Source organism: Psammomys obesus, unplaced genomic scaffold, assembly GCF_907164565.1.
Source record: "Psammomys obesus unplaced genomic scaffold, mPsaObe1.curated_primary_1811, whole genome shotgun sequence".
Taxonomy (NCBI): domain Eukaryota; kingdom Metazoa; phylum Chordata; class Mammalia; order Rodentia; family Muridae; genus Psammomys; species Psammomys obesus.
Window position 1 is genome coordinate 41,787,878 of NW_026585504.1, and position 16,244 is coordinate 41,804,121.

The 16,244-nt window shown below is 49.8% G+C and overlaps 1 protein-coding gene across 1 annotated transcript; it reads left to right on the forward strand.

The window, feature by feature from the left end:
• The first annotated feature begins 2,060 nt into the window (after nucleotides 1–2,060).
• Nucleotides 2,061–13,954, forward strand: F2 (coagulation factor II, thrombin). The gene is made up of 14 exons (XM_055600698.1): nucleotides 2,061–2,459; nucleotides 2,830–2,990; nucleotides 3,584–3,608; nucleotides 3,823–3,873; nucleotides 5,316–5,421; nucleotides 5,505–5,641; nucleotides 7,796–8,113; nucleotides 8,339–8,452; nucleotides 8,532–8,658; nucleotides 9,318–9,485; nucleotides 9,909–10,082; nucleotides 10,292–10,473; nucleotides 13,530–13,600; nucleotides 13,697–13,954. The coding sequence occupies exons 1-14, from the start codon at nucleotides 2,381–2,383 to the stop codon at nucleotides 13,835–13,837; spliced, it is 1,854 nt and encodes a 617-aa protein (XP_055456673.1). The 5' UTR covers nucleotides 2,061–2,380; the 3' UTR covers nucleotides 13,838–13,954.
• Nucleotides 13,955–16,244: the final 2,290 nt, after the last annotated feature.

The following is a 16,244-nucleotide window of genomic DNA, read 5'->3' on the forward strand; positions in this document are numbered from 1 at the left end:
ATCGATTATGTTTAGTTTGTCAAAATGATGTAATGCTGCCCCCTGCCTGGCTTCCTAAACCTAGTTAGCTGGATACAGCTTTCCTATAAAAAGCTGCCTTAGAGGCAGACTGGTGTCACAGTCTGGTTTCTGAATTCAGGCTGTGGCCCTGACCGGTCAGTTTTTGTTCAGCAGTCAGGAAACTTCCATCACTCCGAGCCTGGTGCTCGAATGGTCAGGGCAGCCATCCCTGACCCATAACAAATTCAAATGCTCACTGACAAGTAAGTTAGAAAAATAAAGCTAGGTGTGGTGGCACACAACATTGCCTTGGGCCCAAGGTCAGCTCCAGGTACACAGCGGGGCTCTGTCTCCAAATCCACCACAACACCCACAGAAAGGACAGAGAGGTGAAATGTGCACTATCCGTGCAAAGCTGTCCTGCCCATCATTACAGGAATGCGCCTCTGATAAACATACCACGCGTGGATCCATGAAACCCTATGAGCTGGAGGGGACAGACACAAAGTAGATGCCATTAAGGGACACCTCTACGGAGTTTAAAGGTGGACAGAGCCGGTCTGTGTTGGTCGTGATCTTTAGAGGAGGCGGCTGTAAGCCGAGGAAAGGAGGCTTTGGGGGCTGGTTGGGTAGGGGTATAAATGAAATGTGGAATTAAATGACTATGCCCTGTAAACATTATGCAGGTTAAGCCTCATTTTAAGAGGCATATATGATATAAAATTCTTATGCAAGTTATTTATTGATGGAGAAAGGACTGGTCGTCAAACCTGACTTCCTGAGTTCAGTGTCGGAGACTCACAGGGCAGAAGGAGGGAACAGACCTCCGAGTGTGTATAGTGTGGATGCGCGCGCGCACACACACTATTTATTTTTTTTTAAAAGGCATATGTTTGTTTTATTTTTGTTTCTTTGTTTGACACAGAGTCTCTCTGTAGACCAGGTTGGCCTCAAAATTATAGAGGGCCTCCTGCCTCCGCCTCCCAAATGCCGGGATTGAAAGTGCAGCCACCACACCTAGCTGCATATGGTTTTTGAAGGTTATTTTTCAGCCAGGTAGTAGTGCATGCCTTTAATCCCAACTCTCACAGAGATCTGAGTTTGAGGCTAACCTGGTCTAGAGAATTAGTTCCAGGACAGCCAGGGGGCAACACAGGGAAACGCTATCTCAAAAAAAAAAAAAGTTATTTTTAAAAATGTGGCTCAGTGGTTAAGCACACTTGTTAGTGCTCTCGAAAAGGACCCGAGTTTGATGCCCAGAACCCACACTGGGTGGCTCCTAACTGCCTATAGCTCCAGGGGATCTGGCCTCTGGCTTCCTCAGGTACCAGGGCATATACCCGCACACAGGCATATACACATACACAAAGTTAAATATAATAACAATTTTAAAGTAAAGCTATAATAAATATAATATTATATATATATGAAAATATATAGGAAGTAGGCCACTCAGGAATGAAGCTGACTGTGGGAGTCATAGTCCCCAGTTCTCTGCCAATCCTTTCTGTGCCCAGACTGTACGTGACCCCAAACAGCTAACCCTGATGAAGTCAAGGCAGAGCAAGGGTCCCTTGCTTCCCAGGTGTACCTGCTCTTTGTCCCTCTGTTCTATTTAGACCCAGGACTAATATTTACCTTGTAAACAGGAAATGGGGGAGGGTGAGGAGCAAGCCCAGAGCTGCTGTGTAGAGCTCCAGGAGGCTGTCCCAGTGCTGACAGTGTGGGAGGGAAGGGGCCGTGTCAGGGAGACCCAGAGATGTGGGCCAGCGCCTGTTCTCGGGAAGATGGGAGAAGATAGCTAGAGGCCACAAGGCCCTGGACTTGGCTCCTCCTAGGCGGCCTCTATTCACAGCGCCCTTAGAGAAGAAAGGGGAGCCGGCCGCTGGCTGAGAGCTACCCTATCTCAAGGTTGCCCTAGTTCGGGATGGAGCTTTCACTTGGCCACACCCATCTTTAGGTGCTGTGTTTCTTGTGCTCCCTTAGTTCTCAGTACAAAGTGTTATGCCCATTGCACAGATGAGGAAACTGTGGTGGGTGGACATGCAGAGCTTCTGCTCCATCCCTGCTGGCTGGGCTTAGAAGGAGCCTCTGGAAGGACTCAGTGATCCACAGTCACCCACGTAACAACTGGGGGAAGGGGTTGGACAAGGGTCTTTTCTATGTGATTTTTCCCCTCATGAACATCCTTCCCTGGTTCCAGGAGATCCTGTCCTCTTAGATGGTGGGGGGTGGACCCTGGGACTGTCTACCTATTTGTCCCCAAGGCCCTGACCTGCTGACATCTCCCTCTCCACTGATTTCTTCACGTTGGTTCAACATTAACCAAGAGAGAGTCACGACAACCGACAACCCCGCAGATCCCAGAGCCTGACACACCATGCTGCACGTCCGAGGCCCGGGCCTACCTGGCTGCTTGGCTCTGGTGGCCCTGGTTAGCCTGGTGCACAGCCAGCATGGTAAGGGGCACCTGGAGGCCTGGGCAGGATGGAGGATGTGGGAAAGGTTGAGGGAGGGGGTTTCCTGCCTAAGAGCAGGGAACTCGGGGCCAGTCCCCAGGTGGACCTCAGACCAGTGTCCAGCTTAGAGGGGTCAGGTGTGTGGGGCACTAAGGAGGATGCCCCCTCTCTCTTCCAGGACGGGGAGTGGGTTGGGGTAACCAGTGAAGGGTGGGCAACTCACACACTGCTCAGTGGCCTTCAAGGCACTTCGTCATCTTCCACGTCCCCTGTTGGAAACTAGCAGGGCAGGCCATCTTCCGACCCCTAATGGCTGAGATAGCCAGGTTCCCAGAGCTGATTTCCCCTCCCCTCCTCTGCCCTCCTGCAGTGTTCCTGGCCCCTCAGCAAGCACTGTCGCTGCTCCGTGCCCGGAGAGCCAACACTGGCTTCCTGGAGGAGGTACGAAAAGGCAACCTAGAACGAGAGTGTGTGGAAGAGCAGTGTAACTATGAGGAGGCCAAAGAAGCCCTGAAGTCTCCCAGCGCCACGGTGAGCCCCGCAACACTGGCTGCTAGCAGGAAGGGCAGGTAGGCAAGGAACAGGCCTGGGCTCCCTAGGCAGAGGTGTGCTGGGACCACAGGTGACGTGAGCGGCAAACATTCGGGATCTTTCCCTGTTCAGATTTTCACTTCCACTCCAACCCCCATCTCCCTGGGCAAGATGGGCACCCAAAATCTGCCTTGGGGACTATAGGCCTGGCCTGGCACAGTGAGGCTCCTAACATCAGGGGGCCTCTTCAGCTACAGCAGCCAGCTATACTGGGGGTGTCTGGATTGCCTGGCATTTGCTTAAGCCTTCCTGCCATTTCTGTCTTCCTCTGTGGGGGAACCATGGGCTCTGGGGCTCTGTTGTAGCCTGTTTCCTTCCTTGGGGACCCCCTCTTCCTTCCCCTGTCAACTCCAGCCTGGAGGAGACCCCACTGAGCCCTGTGTGCTGAGTGTCCCTCTCTCCTCACACACTCTCTCCTTTTAGAAGACAAATTGGGAGACTAAAGCTGGGCTGAGGTGGTAAGGGAAGGACATAGTGCCTAATGGAGTAGAACTCCATCCTGCTGGAGCTCACTCCAGGCCCTTGCTTTGCAGGACGTGTTCTGGGGCAAGTACACAGGTGAGTAGCAATAAGGTTTGCCCCAGGAAGGGAGGCTGGGGGACTCCAGTTGGAGATGTCCTCTCCTACAGAACTTTCTGTTTTGTAAAACACACCCCCTCTCTGTCCTTGCTCCGTCCACCTTCTTGTCACCCACTTCCCTGATCTCCCCACGTGCTCTGTCCTGTCCCATCACAATGCCAAAGGTGTTTCTGCTTTTTTGTTTTGTTTTCAGTCTGTTTGTCAGTGAGGAAACTTCGAGAGGCTTTCATGGACTGTATGGAAGGTAGGGAGCTGATTCTACATGGGGCAGGGCGAGGAATCTGGGAGAAAAGAATTACTAAGTGGTCAGGAGCCAGAGCTCAGGTGGGCATGTCCGGTGCCTGACATTGCTTTTGTCCCCCCAGTCAAGGATGTCTTTGCATGTGGCCTTGTGTCTGGCAGTCAACTGGACTGTTGGAGGAATGGAGGAATGAATGGATAGTTAACCTTTGGGGCCTGGTTTTTAATGCCTGACTCGACCGCTGCCCACTCTCTGCCAGAGCTCTGTCTTGTTAATTCATTCCCCAAAGCTTTCTGCTTTGTCTTTTGGGACAGGGACTTCTGTAGCCCAGGGTGGCTTTGAACTTGCTAGGTGCTGAGGATGACCCTGAACTCCAGATCCTCCTTCTTCTTCTGTCCCCACCCCCCGCCCCCCCGGCCGGGCTGGGCTCACAGTGCCACCATGGCTGCTTTCATTCTACAAAACTACCAGTGGTTTTCCCACACAGGCTCTTAGCTGGGGAAACTTCGCACGTCTATCCTTGACTCCCTCATCTAGAGCCCCAACAAGCCAGTCAGGGTCAGGGAACATGTCAAGATGTCTCAGTCCTTAACTACTTTGTGTTGGGCACCGTGTCTTTCGGTCTCAGCTGCATAGTGAGACCCTGCTGAAATATGAACTATTAAAAACCGCAGCGAGGTGGCTCAGCAAGCAAAAGCACTTAACCATATTCCTCACTTTGCTTTCTGTTCCCATGTGAGAACCAAGGTCCTGTGCAAGAGCAGCCAGTGTTCCTAACTGCTGAGCCACCTCTCTGGCCCTCATACTTTCATTACTTACTCAAAAGATATTGTACTAAGCCTTTGGTGTGTTCAAGGCACCGAGGCACCATGTTGGTGTCTGGAGCTGGGGATTTCTTTTTGTAGACAGGTTCTAAATGCAGAAATGGCTTTGAACTCTCCATCTTGTACTTCTGCTTGCTGAGGTTGTAGGGAGGTGCCCCCAAACAGGTGCTGGGTGGGGGTTAAGAGCGTGGAATAGTTCTGGGTTTTTAAAAACTCACAGTCTCAGGATAACGGAAATACCACATGTTAAGTGATTCCTGGAAAAGCTAGGAGAGAGCAGAAAGGGCAGTTGGCTTGTCAGCAGAATCGGAGATGGCTTCCCAGAAGTGCTGTTTACCTGGCTTTGTGGGATGAGCTGGTGAACAAATCTGAGAGAACTCCAAGTGTGGAAACTGTGCAAAGGCCCTACGATACCAAGGGCAGGAGATTAGAATTGTGCCCGTCATCTGGCGGTCACGTGGCTGTTGTGGAGCAGACAGACTGCTGCAAAGGAGTGAAAGGTGTCCAGCTTATGGATGGTGGGCCAGAAAGATACTGGGCTGGGTAGGCAGACAAAATGTTAAGAGAAGATTGGAGGAAGTCCTCAGGGTCCGATGTTGACTTGGGTGTGTGTCTCTGTAGGTCGCTGTGCTATGGATCTGGGTCAGAACTACCGAGGGACCGTGAATGTCACCTACACCGGGATCGAGTGCCAGCTGTGGCAGAGCCGCTACCCACACAGGCCTAAGTGAGTGCTGGGCAGGCCTGTCTATAGCAGGCCAGGAGAGGAAGCAAGGACGCGCAGGTTCCCTGAGCATCCTTCTCTTCCAGCATCAACTCCACCAGCCACCCTGGGGCCAACCTGCGGGAGAACTTCTGTCGAAATCCAGACAACAGCACCAAGGGACCCTGGTGCTACACTACGGACCCCACTGTGCGCAGAGAAGAATGCAGCATCCCTGTCTGTGGTGAGCTGGGGTCAAGAAGCAGTCCACGGCTGAGGCCCAGGGCTCTTCATAAGGCTTGGCAATCTTAAATGGGCATCACAATGCTGGCTACCTTCAGAGAAGGGGGGGGAGAAGTTACAAAGTGAATGGGCCCATTAGCCAGGGTATTTGGGAGACCTGGGCAGGCTTCCTGTTGCCTCCTTTTCTCCCTCCCAGTCTTGGTTCCCTCATGCTCCTGGCTGTGGCTCATTTCAAACAACTTCTTGTGTCCTGCCAAGGTACTTTTCCTCCAGGAAGTTCTCCTAGATCACTTTAGTCACATGCCTTTTCCAAACGCGACAGAGGAAGCATATGAGGCTCTGCCCTGGGTGATGGTTGTATTTAGTTCCCATGGTTACCTAGCTGTAGCTACAATGATGCCACAGAACAAACCCTCATACCTGAGGGGCATGCCACAGCAAGTGTTTATTTCTTACACTGTTGAGGCGTGGCTAGGATGCTGTCAGCAGCAAACTCACTGATGTTTGAGGCTGGGGTGGGGAGACAGTGTCCCGTCCATGCCTGTTGGGCCGGCCTGGGTGGTTGTGCAATGAAGGATGGGTCCAGCTGAACCGGATGCCTTGCTCCGTTTGTACTCTCGCTGGGGCTGAGAAGTTCCTTAGAGAAGTTCCTCCCATCCTTGATGATGGCAGAGGCACAGAACAGTGAGCAGAAGTGCTGTTTAAACTCCGTTCCGAGCTGGCGCTTGGTCCTGCTTGTGTTCCAGGGGCAGAACAAGCTGCATGACCAAGGCCAGGGTCAGCCAAGAAGTGAGATACAGTCTGATACCAAAAGCACAGAGTAAAGAGCAATGAATTCAGACCATAGTCTGGGGATATGGTTTAGTGTAGAGAGGTTGGCCAGGATGCACAGGGCCCTAGGTCCAACCTCCCCCTGGCCCCACCAAAAGACCTGTTTGAAAGTGTAGACCTATGAGCACAACTACTGGAGATGCTGAGGAAGGACAGAAGCGTCAAAAGTTCAAGCCCTGGGTTGGAGACATGGCTCAGTAGTTGAGAGTGTCTGTTTCTCTTGCAGAAGACCCGAACTCAGTTCCCAGCACCCAGCCATGTTGGGTGGCTCCCAACTACTTGTAACTCCGGCTCCAGGGGATCCAACACTCTCTTTTGGCAAGCACCTGAACATGTGCCAACACACACACACACACACACACACACACACACACACACACACACAGAGCAACAGACATGAATAAAAATGGAAACCAAAATAAATCTTTGTTTTAAAGTTCAAGGCCTGATTAGACAACATTGAGTTCAAGAGCAGCCTAGAGAACTTAGCAAGACCCTGTCTCAAAATTAAAGAGAGAGAGCGAGGAAGAGAGGGCTAGGGGCTGTTAATGGTAGAGTGCCCCTTCCCTACCTACAGGCTCAGTGCCTCTTCTTTGTCAGCCCTGTTCGGCCTGAGGCAGGCCTGAAAGCAAATCACCGATGATCTTAACCAAAATAGCTACCTAGACTGCACCGTCTACCCCCATTTAGAGGAACTACACTGCAGACATGCTGAAATTGACCTATTCACACAGATATCCCTAGCAGGCCCAACAGCCTTTCTGCTGTGACCAGTTAGAACAGGAAACCCAAGCCGGATGAGGTGGCACACACCTTTAATCCCAGCACTGGGGAAGCAGAGGCAGGAAGACCTCTGTGAGTTCAAGGCCAGCCTGGTCTACAAAGAGAGTCCAGGACAGTCATCCCTACACAGAGAACTCCTGTCTCAACAAACAAACAAAAACCAACCAACCAAACCACACCTCCCAACAAAATCCTTAAAAACAACAACAGCAAGAAACAACAGAGCAGAGAAAAACAAGACAAAACCAAACCCCTCAAACAACAGAGTCTTACACTATCACTCCAGGCAGTCCTGGGTAGCCTGGGGGTCCACGAGGCTCTGGCCGCTTACTGTCTGTGACTTTCCACGCAAGGTCGTGCTATGTGTCTTCCGTTCTCCTCTCAACTCTCGGGGAAGACAGGCATGTGCGGTCTGTTTGAGGAGGTTGCTGCTGCTGGGGCGTTTAAGTTGCCGCCGGAAGTCGCAGAGGACAGAGGATTCGAGTTTCTCTCGGGGCTGCGTAGGGTCCCAACTTTGCCCTTCTGTATCCATCCCCGCCAGGCCAGGAGGGCCGTTCCACGGTGGAGATGACTCCTCGAACTGGAGGTTCCAAGGGGAATCTGTCACCTCCGCTGGAGCAGTGCATCAGCGAACGTGGCCGGCTGTACCAGGGGAGCTTGGCTGTGACAACATTTGGGTCCCCCTGTCTGGCTTGGGACAGCTCCTCAGTCAAGGCCCTGAGCGAGCAGCAGGATTTCCGCCCGGAGGTGAAACTCGTGGAAAACTTCTGCCGCAACCCAGATGGGGATGAGGAGGGCGTGTGGTGCTACGTTGCGGGGCAGCCGGGAGACTTTGAATACTGCGGCCTCCACTACTGCGGTGAGCAGCGCTTACAGGGCAGGCCAGGGCCCAAGCACAAGTGGGTGTGTTACAGCCTTACAGAAACCTGGCTAGGGGTAGGTCCTATTCTCAATGGAGGCACTGAGAGGTTGTTGGCTGGTCACCGAGCTGTGCTTAGGCTCTTAACCTCCGAGCCAAATGCCTTCCAAGGCCCACGGGGTCTTGAGAAGGTCTCAGGTCCCAGCCACTGCCGGGTCTCTACAGAGGAGCCTGTGGGAGAGGAGAGCCAGGACGGGGAGGAGCAGATCGCAGGGCGCACCACAGACGGGGAGTTCCACACCTTCTTCAATGAGAAGACCTTTGGCCTCGGGGAGGCAGGTGAGGCACCCGAGTATCCGGGGGCACGGGGCTGGAGGCCAGGATGGACCCCCCCTCACCATCTTGCCTTGCTCTGCAGACTGCGGCCTGCGGCCTTTGTTCGAGAAGAAGTCGCTGACCGACGAAACGGAAAAGGAGCTGTTTCTCTCTTACATCCAAGGGCGTATCGTGGACGGCTGGGACGCTGAGAAGGGTCTCGCCCCGTGGTGCGTCCTGGACTGATCTGCAGGGCTACAGAAGGCCTGCCCCACCCGCAGCCATCAGCCATTGCAGGACCTGGTGTTCACAAGCCCTGGCCCCACAGACGGCACTGTCACCCTCTAATTCTCCCCGGAGCCACCGCAGCCCACTGGCTTTGCTATGTCTCCCAAGTAGATGGTAGAGCTGAGGCCCAGGGGACTTAGGCGACTCAGCCCCAGGCATGCTGCACAGTCAGGACTTGTAGCCAATTCCTCTGACGTCAGACCTGTGCTCAACTATGTGATGTCTACACTGGAAGAGCTTTGGTCCCCCAGGATAGCCAAGTCAATCTGAGATCTGATCCCTGGAGGCAGCCTTGGCCTTCTGTCTGTCTGTGTGTCTCTATCTATCTATCTATCTATCTATCTATCTATCTATCTATCTATCTATCTATCTATCTCTACCTACCTACCTACCTACCTACCTTTCTTTGTGGGGGTCAGGGGTCTCATGTAGCAGAGGCTAACCTTGAACTTCTGATCCTCCTTACTTCCTCCTCCCAAGTGCCAGGATTACAGGTTTGTGCCACCATTCTAGCCCAGTAGTCTTAATCTACTCTGTTCCCGATTCAGGGTTGCTGAAGGGCCAGGCCCCGGTTCCTAATGCATTCTACTTCCTCCATTAGGCAGGTGATGCTTTTCCGGAAGAGTCCCCAAGAGCTGGTGTGTGGGGCCAGCCTTATCAGTGACCGGTGGGTCCTCACTGCCGCCCACTGCATTCTGTACCCGCCCTGGGACAAGAACCTCACGGAGAATGATCTCCTGGTGCGCATTGGCAAGCATTCCCGGACCAGGTGTGAAGCTAGCAACCGACAGTGACTGGCTGGGACTCTGGTGGCTCCGGGCCCATGGGATACAGCAATAGCTCTCCTACAGTGTGCCTTCCTGCCATCCCCACTGGGAAAGCCCATTTGGCCATGTCCTGACCCACTCCAGACACCAGAACATGGTCTAGGTGGGAGTCCCTTTAGATTGTGACTATTTGAACAGTACAAGTGGCTTGTGCCCACCTGTGTCAGCTGGCCCCCGCGACTCCAAAGCCCTATGTGGCTATCAGACTGGGAGGAAGCCACCAGAGGGCTGCTGAGGAAGGTGTGACGGTTCGGCGGCCACCCTGCCTCCGGGACTCGGAGGGCAGACTGTGACCTGGCCCCGTGAGCCGCGTGTTCTCAATGGTGGGGCCATTGCTCTCCATTTCTCTGTTGGGGTTTGCACAGGTATGAGCGGAACATTGAAAAGATCTCCATGCTGGAAAAGATCTACATCCATCCCAGATACAACTGGCGGGAGAACCTGGACCGTGACATTGCTCTGCTGAAGCTCAAGAAGCCCGTGTCCTTCAGCGATTATATTCGCCCTGTGTGCCTGCCGGACAAGCAGACAGTAGCCAGGTAGCACCAGGGCCGCAGCTGTGGTTCAGCCTGTGCTCTGGGCCCTGGGACCCGGCACACATCTGCAGGTCTTGGTACTGTGGTGTGAATGCAAAGGTCCTTTTCTGTGCTACTTTGTTAGATGTTGGGCTCTGGGAACTAGAGTTGGTTCCAGGAGGCTCCCGGATGCTGTCAGGGGCAATTCTCACCAGGTCTCTCTCTCCTGAAAGCTTGTTCCAGGCTGGGTATAAAGGACGAGTGACGGGCTGGGGCAACCTTCGGGAGACGTGGAAAACAAGTGTCAACGAGGTACTCCCCAGCGTCCTGCAGGTGGTGAACCTGCCCATCGTGGCGCAGCCAGTGTGCAGGGCCTCCACCCGGATCCGCATTACTGACAACATGTTCTGTGCTGGTAAGGCTTCATCTCCGGGGCAGGGAAACGGCTGGGACAGGTTGTTGGCAGGCTTGGGATGTGGTGTGGGCACACACCTGGGCACTTCCAAATCAGGTGACTCCAGGCAAGCGGCTGAAGCTGCTGGAGGTAAGAGGAAGATCAAAGTTCCCACGTTGTGAGGTCTGAGGTTAGAGTGTGTGTGTGTGTGTGTGTGTGTGTGTGTGTGTGTGTGTGTTTGGCCTGTGGCCATTAATTCCTGCTCAGCAAATCTAGCTCAGTAGAAGTCTTGGGTAGAAAAAGGGCATTCATTTAGCACACATTTCTCGAATGCCTACTGTGTTCAAGACAGCATTTGAGGGTACACAGCAGGGACCCCCCAACCCGATTGTCCTGAGGAAGCCGCCTTCTTGGAAGGGGCCATGCCAATAAACATGGAGAACACCAATTCTTGATAACACCTCCGAAGTGAGCAGAGTGAGGGAGAGCAGAAGGGACAAGTCAACAGTGGTCCCAGGAGGCTGGAGAAGGCCTTTCTCACATAGGCGAAGGTTAAGCAGAGGCTGGAAGAAGTGACTAGAGAGTCACAGACAGGGGGAGGCTATGAGCCTGGTTTGGGGGACAGACACAGGTGGGTGAATGCTTGGTAGGTCTGAGGAGCAACAGGGAGGCCTGTGGGGCTGGGGTGCAGTAAACCCAGGCATCCCACAGGGGACAAGGGGAGAGAAGCGAGCCAGGTGGACTGGTATACATCTGTACATTTAGCACTCAGGAAGTGGAGGCAGGAGGATCATAGAGAGCTTGAGGCTCATTTGGGCTACAGTAGAGCTTGTTTGGAAAACAAGCGAACAGGTGGGAAGGATTAAGGTTCACAGCCTTAATCCCAGCACTCTGGAGGCAGAGTCAAGGAAGATCTCTCAGGTCACATACAGGACAGCCAGAACTACGCAGACCCAGTCCCAAGCAAAGCAAAACCAAATTCAAGCAAACACATAAGAGCTTACTGGTATTTTACTGGGTTGTATTATGTTCATAAACATTTGATGTTGACTATAATTCCATTCAAAACTGAGAACCAAAATATTCACTTTAGAGCTGTGAGTTTTTCCATTTCCTCGGGTCTACTTTGGCATCTCTCTGGAATGCTGGGATACGGTCTCTGATCTTTTGTTCTGTGGCCCTTTATATATTTGTGCTCCCTCTCATATTTTTTGAGTTAGAAAGTAGTTTTTTCGTTGCACAAAAAAAGAATTTGACTTGTGAAATAATTAGATATTGTTTTTCTGTCCTGTAACATTAACTCCCACTCTGTATGAGTGAGAGACAGATATACAGAGAGACAGAGTATGGAATATGTATGTTCATGTGGGTTACACATATATGTGAATGTGCGTGGCGTGCAGAGATTGAAGTTGGATATCTTCCTCAGCTACTCATCACATTTATTTTTTTAGTCTTGGCTAACCTGGCACCTGCTATGTACTTTAGGCTGGCACTGAATTCAGAGTTGCCTGTGCTTCTATTTGAGCCATGCATGGTTCTGAGTTGTTTAGTAGATATTTTAAAACTTTTTTTTTTTTTCTGAGTTAGGGTTTTTTGAGGCAGCTTAGGCTGATGCACTATTTACAATACCCCTGCCTCAGCCTTCAGTGCATCACCGTACTTGGCTTACTTTAAAAAAGCAAAACCAAAACACTTCCTTATTACTGTGGTGCTGCAGATTGAATCCAGGGCTTTGACCTAGACAACTACTCGACAATTAAGTTACATGTCCATCCAAGCTAAGTCTTAACATTTTGGATTTAAGGGTCCCTCTTATTTTGGTATGTTAATGGTTGTGAGTTTTGTCACATGGTGATGAAGATTGTGATAGTCCCACTTTATGGAGTTGGTTTTTATTAACTCATTATTTTGTAACTACTGTTTCATTTATTATGTTATTAGTCTCCTTGTGTTATCATGGCTTTAAAACAGTTTTACTTATTTAGCAGAGTTCGCATTATCTTACCTTTGGCTTATACTTCTTCAAGATGCCAATTCCCTCCTTCTTTCCCCTTTCCCTCTACTATGTGGCTTTTTTCCCCCTTGAGGCAGGGTCACATGTAATCCAGGCTAGCCTGGAATTCACTATGTCGTTAATAACCTTGAACTGATGCTTCTGCCTCTTCCAACCCTAATCCTGCCCACCCAGGGCTAGGATTACAGACATGTGCCATCGTGTCCAGTTTATTCTGTTTATGGCGTACCGGGGAGCTGAATGGCTTCAGGCATGCTAGGCAAGCACTCTACCATCCTGTGTGGCAAAAACTGGCCTTGACTTGGTGATACTTCCTTCCGCCTCAGCCTGATTGCAGGTGGGCACAACCATACTCAACCATTTTAACCTCCTTATATTTTTCACTTTCCTCCATTGTTTTGTTAATTTACTTTTGGTCTTTTGAGACAGTCTCATGCACCACAGGCCAGCTCAGCTTCACCATGTAAATGAGGATAATCTTAAATCCTCCTGCCTTCAAGTTTCTAATTGTTGACCTTTACAAGCACATACCAATACATCTGATTTTTTTAAATATATAATTTTTAGGTTTGGAAGTCAAGCTTTTCCCCATATGCACAGGTTTGCTTGAGGATATTTCACTCAGATAGTTTTGTAGTTGATAGAGGGTGTCTTGCTAAGATCTTTTGTTTTCCTGAAGTTTCTTCCCATGCGTCTGGTTAGTTTCCTTGTGTTTCTGGTTAGGAGTGATTCCACTGATTCTCCTTGCTTCTATTGAGAGATACGTTTTCATGTTCACCCTACATGTTTTAGATTACATATACAATTTAGTATGCTAAATTGAGGTTTGGGGTGTTTCTATAGTCTTATTTGAAGGTGTAGTTTGGGGTACAGGAGAGGACTCTGACTTGGCAAGAGTGGAAATGGTGAGAAGTGGCTGGAGTTGGAGCGGCTTGACAACAGAAGGCAACAAGTTTGCTAAAGGATTACATACATGAGGTGAAGAAGTGAGGTCAAGATGACTAGAGTCGTGGGTGTGCCCTAAGGAGGGGAGTCCTGAGCTCTGCTGTTTTCTCTCAAGGTTTCAGTGTGAATGACACCAAGCGAGGAGATGCTTGTGAAGGTGACAGTGGGGGTCCTTTTGTCATGAAGGTAAGAGTCTGTAGGGGCCAGGGCATGGTGGGGACTCTGGCAGGGAAGGTTGGCCATTTGGACCTGACTATTGAAAACCCCACTTTTCTTTCTCAGAACCCCTTTAATAACCGCTGGTATCAAATGGGCATTGTCTCATGGGGTGAAGGCTGTGACCGGAATGGGAAATATGGCTTCTACACACATGTGTTCCGCCTGAAAAAGTGGATACAGAAAGTCATTGATCGACATGGATAGATGTGTTTGTGTGGGGCGGCACCCACAGTATGAGATCCTCATTGAAAAATCACAGAAACCAGTCAAAAAAAATTTTTTTTGTTTTTTTCTGTTCTCAATAAAAGTGACTGTCAGTAAGTCTGCTTGTGTCCAGTACTGCTGAAGGACAGCTCTCTGGACTGGGCTCCAGAAGAGGCAATTCTGTTGCTGGACAGACAGCAGACAGGACTGCAAATAATCCAGTCTCCAGCACAGGCCAGCTGAGAGGGGAGGCAGCAGTTGAATTGTGGGCATTTACATTGTTTCATATCCCAACCTTGATGCATTATCTCATTTAATTCTCGCAAAAGGTAGGTGTGGATCCTCACAGGAGGTAGGTAGGTAAACAGATTTGGAGAAGTTACTTGTCCAAAGTTACATATCTGGAATTCAAAGCAGTGGGGCTGAGGTGGCTCAGTGGATCAAGCACTTACAGTTTCCATGTTCACCCTACATGTTTTAGATTATTTATACAATTTAGAACACTAAGTAGAGGTTTGGGTATTCCTGTAGTCTTATTTGAAAGTGTGGTTTGGAAACGATGACTTGGATATCTAGAGCTCACCATGTAAAAGCTAGATGTGAAGCACCAGGTGGTAGCGGTGCACGCCTTTAATCCGGCGACTCGGGAGGCAGAGGCAGGTGGATCTCTGGGTTCACAGCCAGCCTGGTCCACTGTGAGTTCTAGGATGGCCAGGGCTATATGAAGAAACACCATCTTAAAAAAAAAACGAAACAAACCCTGGATATGATGGTATATAGTTCTATAATCCTAGCATCTGTGTATATAATACTATTTTATATATACTTTACATATTTATATAAATATATTTATATATTATTTATATATTATATATAATTATACATTTATATACTACTTTATATATATACATATGATTTGTTAGAGTGGTGTACAGGCTGTGGTCTGGCTAGCACGATAGATAAGGCCAAGGATCTGGTAGTTGTTTAGTCCATAGGGCTGCATGTCTCTGCTGGTCTTCATTCTGTGCTGGAATTTGAAGATGCAGGTTCTGATGCAGGACTGATGATCTTGCCAGAGTTCACTGACGGCAAGCAGGCAAAAGCTTCCTTCTTTTCAGGTCCTTTTATGCAGGTGGGGCCAGGTGTGGCTCAGATTTATGGTAGACTGAGCCATCTCAAACTGAGCCATTTAAGTTCTCACAGGCATGCCTGTCAGTTTTAACGGATTCCAGGTGATAATCAAGATTTTAATCATCAGAGCCTATATCCTTCATCTGCCATCAAAATGGTACACTTATGCTCCCAAGAGGCTTACTGTTTAAAGCACCTCTGAGATTACAATGTGATGGTGGATGGGCATAGGCTTCTCACATGACATCTGAGTGGATGCTCTCTTTCTAATCTTGTGTGTTTGAGACAGGGTTTTATTATGTAGCTCTGGCTCTCCTGGAACTAACTATATAGACCAGACTGGTCTTGAACTCAGAGATCTGCTTACCTTTACTTCCCTGGGCTTGGAGTAAAGACATGTGCTATGCCACTCTGACCTGCTTGTGTTCAATCTTTACAGGGCTAATTATGGTCAAGTCATTTGACCTGTCCAAGCCTGTTTATATTTTAAGACACACAGAATGCGGGTTTACGGGGACTAAGTGTTTTTGTTGTGTACTGAGCATAATGCTTACTGTCTTGACAACTGCACAGACATCCAGGCTGGCATGTTCCTTTTCTGGACCCCTCCTTTCTCCTTTGGCCCCCACAAACCACATAATGATGTGTATGTTGTGTTGGGGAGAGGGAGTTTTTTCGCATTTTCCCTCACATAGCACTTAGCAGATTAGCACAATTTTTAGGAAACAGGATAAGTAAATTTTGGCCAAACCTAAAAATCATGAGTTTAAAAATCATGAATGTGACAGTATATTCTTCAAGGTTACTGTTAGCAGGTCACTGGTATGAATTGGTGAGTTCCTATCTATATACTATTAAAGCACTATTCCTATCTGGGGCATTTATGGGTAAGTGGGCAGCATAGCCTCTAACATGTGATAGTGAATTTCAGCAGATGTGAAACATTGACACGACAGAACTGTTGAGAAGATGCATCCCTGAGCTGATAGGCAGGAGTGAAGACTACCTGCTTTAGGTGTAAGACAGGAGAAGGGCACGAACTCATGCCTTTACCATTTACAGCTTTGGAGCTTCAACCAATATACATGGTTAAACATGGGAAGGCCAAGGACGCTGACAGGCAGATGGATCTCTGTAAGTTTCAGGGCAGCTTGGTTTACACTGGACTGTGTTTCAGCCAGCGAGGGCTACATTGTGAGATCCTGTCCTGACAACAACAAACCGAAGGTGGAAGGACCTGTATTTTTACCTCTGCTCCCAGCTCTTCTCCCTTCTC

Excerpts from the sequence above, each read along its gene's own strand:
- F2 (XM_055600698.1), top strand. The coding sequence starts at position 2,381 with ATGCTGCACGTCCGAGGCCCGGGCCTACCTGGCTGCTTGGCTCTGGTG. Across the intron at positions 9,486-9,908 it reads GGCAAGCATTCCCGGACCAG|GTATGAGCGGAACATTGAAA; the intron begins GTGTGAAGCTAG and ends GGGTTTGCACAG. Across the intron at positions 10,474-13,529 it reads TGACAACATGTTCTGTGCTG|GTTTCAGTGTGAATGACACC; the intron begins GTAAGGCTTCAT and ends TTTTCTCTCAAG.